Source organism: Drosophila novamexicana, unplaced genomic scaffold (assembly GCF_003285875.2).
Source record: "Drosophila novamexicana strain 15010-1031.04,08,12 unplaced genomic scaffold, DnovRS2.1 tig00000121-arrow-pilon, whole genome shotgun sequence".
NCBI lineage: Eukaryota > Metazoa > Arthropoda > Insecta > Diptera > Drosophilidae > Drosophila > Drosophila novamexicana.
The window spans coordinates 2,466,528-2,471,262 of record NW_020824773.1 but is presented as its reverse complement, the minus strand read 5'-3'; the positions used below and the strand labels follow the sequence as shown (position 1 = coordinate 2,471,262).

Genomic DNA, 4,735 nt, shown 5'->3' with positions numbered 1-4,735 from the left:
CTCTTAAGCGATTTAGTTGATAGGTTTTTAATTTGGGCGGGTTCAGTCTTATGCTGTTTATTGTATGTGTTAACTCTTTTTTATAGTTATTTCAACCGTTAGTCAATTAAGTTGCCACAATACTTACTACAAAAGCCAACAAAAATCAGCAACAGCAGCGGCAGCGGCAGCGGCTACGCACAAAATGACCAAGAAAATGCGTTTGCTTTGCTATTTTGTACATTATAAACAATGCAGAGAATAAATCTATACAATTATATATACACACATACACATAGTTATAATATTAAATTAATGCAAAAAACATACATTTCTGACATTGAATGTTTATATTTAATAATTTAAACTTTTCTTTCATAGTCTGTAGTCGTTTTTTAAATGCTTAAGCTTAAGATTTTTCTCACATAACCTAAAATGAGAGCAAAACAAATTATACATATATAAACAACGTATTGAACAGAATGAGACACAAATCAACTAATCATAATCGCACACAACTTAATACTGTGTTTTTAGTAGATCATTCTCAGCTAAAACAAAAATATATTGAAAAAAAGTAAAGAAAACAAACAACAAAAAAAAACACTAAATATAAAAACATGCGATGTGAATGTAAATGTAAAAGTTGTTTTAATAAAGACGGTTTAAATTGAAAAGTGAATTGCGCGCGCGTTGTGCAATTGCCAGCGTTGCCACCTATTGATGCCGCCGATTAATAGTGCTCGCCCGATAGGTGCCAGCTGACGATCCCGATAACTTTTTGTCTGCCGATTGCTTTCTAGTGTGCAACACTGCGTTTTTGCAGAATTGCTGATAATTATTTTTATCAATAAGTGTATATATTTTTATATTTTAAACTGTATTAAAAAAGATTGCATGGACTTTAAATGGCAGCATATCCACGTGATGATCAAATGAAATGGTACCACGGCCGCTTGACACGCGAGGCCGCCGACGATTTGCTTAAACAGGGTGCGTACAAGAGAGACTTACAAGAATCGCCCAAACAGTAAGAAAATTCAATTAATAATTTGTTTATTGTGCTAATTGTCGCAGGTTACCAGGATGGCACATTTCTGGTGCGTGAGAGCAGCACGGCAGCTGGCGATTTTGTATTGAGTCTGTTCTATCAGGTAAATGACGCACAAGTGCTCCAGTTCAGATTGCACGGCCTGTAGATACCCTGTAACTGCTGCGCTTATGACCGATCGGCTTAAATTTTAAAGTGGCCCAATAGCTAGGGTATAAATTGATATTTTTCGATTTCGAAAAAACGAAAGGTTGATATATAAGCGAAAATTTGATTAGTGTATAGTGTACACTGCCACTGCCTGTGGCATACATTAGCACTGAACCAATATACCCATTTTCAATGGCTACAGGGCATAACAACAGGTTGTCTCTATGCATATATGTGTGTGTGTGTGTAACCAATTGCATTTCTGCAGGGCGAGGTCTGTCACTATCAGATCAGACGTCACGGCGAGGATGCGTTCTTCTCCATTGATGACAAGGGCCAAACGAAAATATTGCACGGCCTGGAAACGCTGGTGAAGTACTATCAGCAGGAGCCAAATGGCTTGGTTACCAAGCTATCGTCGCCACTTCCAGGCGATCCGCCGCCGCACAATACACGCAGCCAGGGCGTGACCAATCTGCTGCATCGTGCCACCAGCAAGAATGAGAGCAAAGTGGTCTTCGAGCTGCTCAAGTGTGGCAATCGGAATTTCGATGCCAAGAACAAGGATGGCCAGACGGCGCTGCATCTGGCCGCACTCAATTGCAATGAGGATATACTCAAGCTGCTGCTGAATGCGCGCGTCCAAGTGAACAGTTCGGACTCCTTTGGCTACCAGCCTTTGCATGTGAGTAGAGTCGCGCTCCTTACACAGCTCTCTAAACCTTTTGCTTTCTGGTTTTTTTAGTACGCCTGTCGCCAGAAGCCCGCCAGTTTTATACGCACGCTGATTGCCGCCCAGGCGAACGTGCAGGGCCGCAACATTGAAAACGGCCATGTGCCGCTGCACGAGGCGGCCAAGCATGGCAATCTGGAGGCAGTGCAAGAACTGCTGGCGGCACAGGCACCGCTGCTGCCACGCACCAGCTCCGGCGAGTTTCCCTTTGATCTGGCCAAGGAGGCTGGTCAGACGGCTGTCGAGCAGTTTCTGCTCGACTACAAGCTGCCACCGGCCAGCACAAGCCGCGAGCACTGGTACCATGGCACACTGAAACGGGACGAGGCGGTTGCCATACTCCAACAGTTTGCTCACCAGCTGCAGCGCAAGCAGCAGGCTACGGGTCAGCCGGTGGACACGTCGGGCTGCTTTCTGGTGCGCTACTCGGAATCGCCCGCGGCGGCGGGCTATGTGCTGACGCTGCTCAGTGGTCAGGTGGCCAAAAACTTTCTCATCTCACAAGCGGATCTCTATCAGAACGGCAACAAGCTGACCTCCAGCGGGGTATGTAGACAGAATCTGGTAGATAATTTGAATTCAATAAGATTTTATATTTATTTAAGTCGAAATTTCTGTACATCGACGATGGTCCTTATTGGCCCAGCTTGGAGCACTTGGTGGCGCATTTTATGCGCTTCTCCTACGGCCTGCCGGTAAGCCTAAAGTATCCCGTGCCACCGCTGCCTAAACCGGAGCTGCCCTCCTTTGCCACCATACCGCGTGCCACGCATAAGCAACGCGACAATCATAGTGCGCCCGGCACACCGCTCAGTCCGCATCCGAGCGGATCCATGCATCAGGCGCACGTGCCCGCTCTGACCATAACCAAGAAGAAACAGAAGGAGAACAGCAGCTCCATGTTCAATACGCTGCGCATAGTCAGTCCAAAGAAGAGTCTCTTCGATATGAACAGCCTGCGCAAGTCCAAATCGAAGAGCAAACGCAGCGATTCCGAGAGCAGCGTCAGCATTATGGCAGCAGCCAGAGCCAATGAGGAGCTGCAGGCGGCGGCACCCATCATGAAAAATCTCTCCTTCTCCACGGATTTCAGCAATTTCAATGTGGACGCCGGTGAAGTGTATAATGTGCCACGTAACAATACGCCCATTGAAATGCCGCCTATTGCCAATAAGACTGAGGACGAAGTAGAGTATTTTACCAAGAGCGATGTGGCCATTGAGCGGGAACGTGCCGCTGCACTCACAGCCAATGGCTATTTGCCCACAATGGATGTGCACATGCTGCTGGATCAGCCGCTCCAGCAGTTGGATGGCAGCGGCAAGCAGATGTCGCGCCTGGACTCCATAATATCCACTGGCTCCGCGGAGAGCGAAATGGCGGGCTATTTGCAACGCAAGTGTAGCGGCGGCGTCAGCGGCGGCGGTGCCAATGAACTAAACAGCACCGAGCTAGAGGCGGCCAAGCAGCGTTTCTTAATACATCACGAACAGCTGGAACTGGATAGCGAGATTGGGGCTGGCGAGTTTGGTTCCGTCTACAGGGGATGGCTGCGGCTGCCGGGCGTGCAACCAGTGCAACGTTTGGAGGTGGCCATCAAGACGCTGCGCGATGAGAAGCAGCAGACCCTCAACAAGCAGGAATTTCTGCGCGAAGCATCCGTCATGATGCGTCTGGAGCACAAGTGCATAGTGCGACTAATTGGCATCTCCAAGGGGGATATGCTTATGATGGTGCAGGAGCTGGCGCCTCTGGGCTCGATGCTACAGTACATACTCGATCACAGCGACGAGATGAAGGTCAACTACGAGCTGAAGCTTTGGGCATCACAAATAGCCTGCGGTAAGCCAGTATTATAAATGATGCACTTGCTCCTTCTGCCTAAACGAGTTTATTTCCTTGACAGGCATGCATTATCTGGAGACGCAGCATTTTGTGCATCGCGATTTGGCCGCACGCAACATACTGCTGACCTCCCGGCAGCAGGCCAAGATCAGTGACTTTGGCATGTCGCGTTCGCTGAGCGCCGGCAGCGATGAGTACCATTTCACCCAAGGTGGTCGCTGGCCGATACGCTGGTATGCGCCGGAGAGCTTTAACAATGGCATCTTCTCGCATGCCAGCGACGTTTGGTCCTTTGGCGTCACATTGTGGGAGATGTTTGCGCTGGGCGCACCGCCATATGGGGATATTAGCAATGTGGACGCCATCAAGCTGGTGGACAGTGGACAGCGTCTGCCGCAGCCAAACATGTGTCCAGCATACATCTATGCGGTGATGCAGAGCTGCTGGAACTATCACCCGAGGGAGCGGCCCACCTTTGCCTATCTTATGGAGTTCTTCAGTCGCGATCCCGAGTATCAGAATCTACCGGAGCTTGTGCAATCGGTGCATATCTAGAGCAACTACTCATCCCCCTCCCACAAACGTGCAATTTCTTTTACACATACTCCATGTATTCATTGTTGGCTTGGTTGACTCCAGATATCTAACGTATTATTGTTTTTGTGGCTCACATCTTTGCCAGCATATCCAAGCTGGTATCCTGTGAGTCTCCTCTATATATCTGTATATCTACTTGTACCATACATATACATATGTATTTTATATCTATGTGAAAAATTTGTGTCAAATAGCGAACAAGTGCCTTACATTATATTATAACAATTACCCGTTATGCAATATAATTTTGTATGCATATCTTTTTAAGGCGTCGCTTTCGGCAAGGACATTTTATTGGAGACTTGAAAATGATTTTCCTTTCCTATAAGTATAACCTATAATTGCAAATCATTGAAGCTGGTCCTTCTGGACAGCCTTAA

At 47.3% G+C, this 4,735-nt stretch overlaps 1 protein-coding gene across 1 annotated transcript; it reads left to right on the top strand.

The window, feature by feature from the left end:
* The first annotated feature begins 793 nt into the window (after positions 1–793).
* LOC115757976 (tyrosine-protein kinase Shark) lies at positions 794–4,573 on the top strand. Its single transcript, XM_030698457.1, has 6 exons — positions 794–972; positions 1,057–1,133; positions 1,449–1,865; positions 1,926–2,459; positions 2,519–3,755; positions 3,820–4,573. The coding sequence occupies exons 1-6, from the start codon at positions 888–890 to the stop codon at positions 4,311–4,313; spliced, it is 2,844 nt and encodes a 947-aa protein (XP_030554317.1). The 5' UTR covers positions 794–887; the 3' UTR covers positions 4,314–4,573.
* The last annotated feature ends 162 nt before the right edge of the window (positions 4,574–4,735 follow it).

What these genes read in the sequence shown, in the direction of transcription:
- LOC115757976 (XM_030698457.1), top strand. Translation starts at nt 888, where the DNA reads ATGGCAGCATATCCACGTGATGATCAAATGAAATGGTACCACGGCCGC. An exon ending in TATTGAGTCTGTTCTATCAG is followed by an intron (nt 1,134 to 1,448) that starts GTAAATGACGCA and finishes GCATTTCTGCAG; the next exon opens with GGCGAGGTCTGTCACTATCA. An exon ending in TTGGCTACCAGCCTTTGCAT is followed by an intron (nt 1,866 to 1,925) that starts GTGAGTAGAGTC and finishes TGGTTTTTTTAG; the next exon opens with TACGCCTGTCGCCAGAAGCC.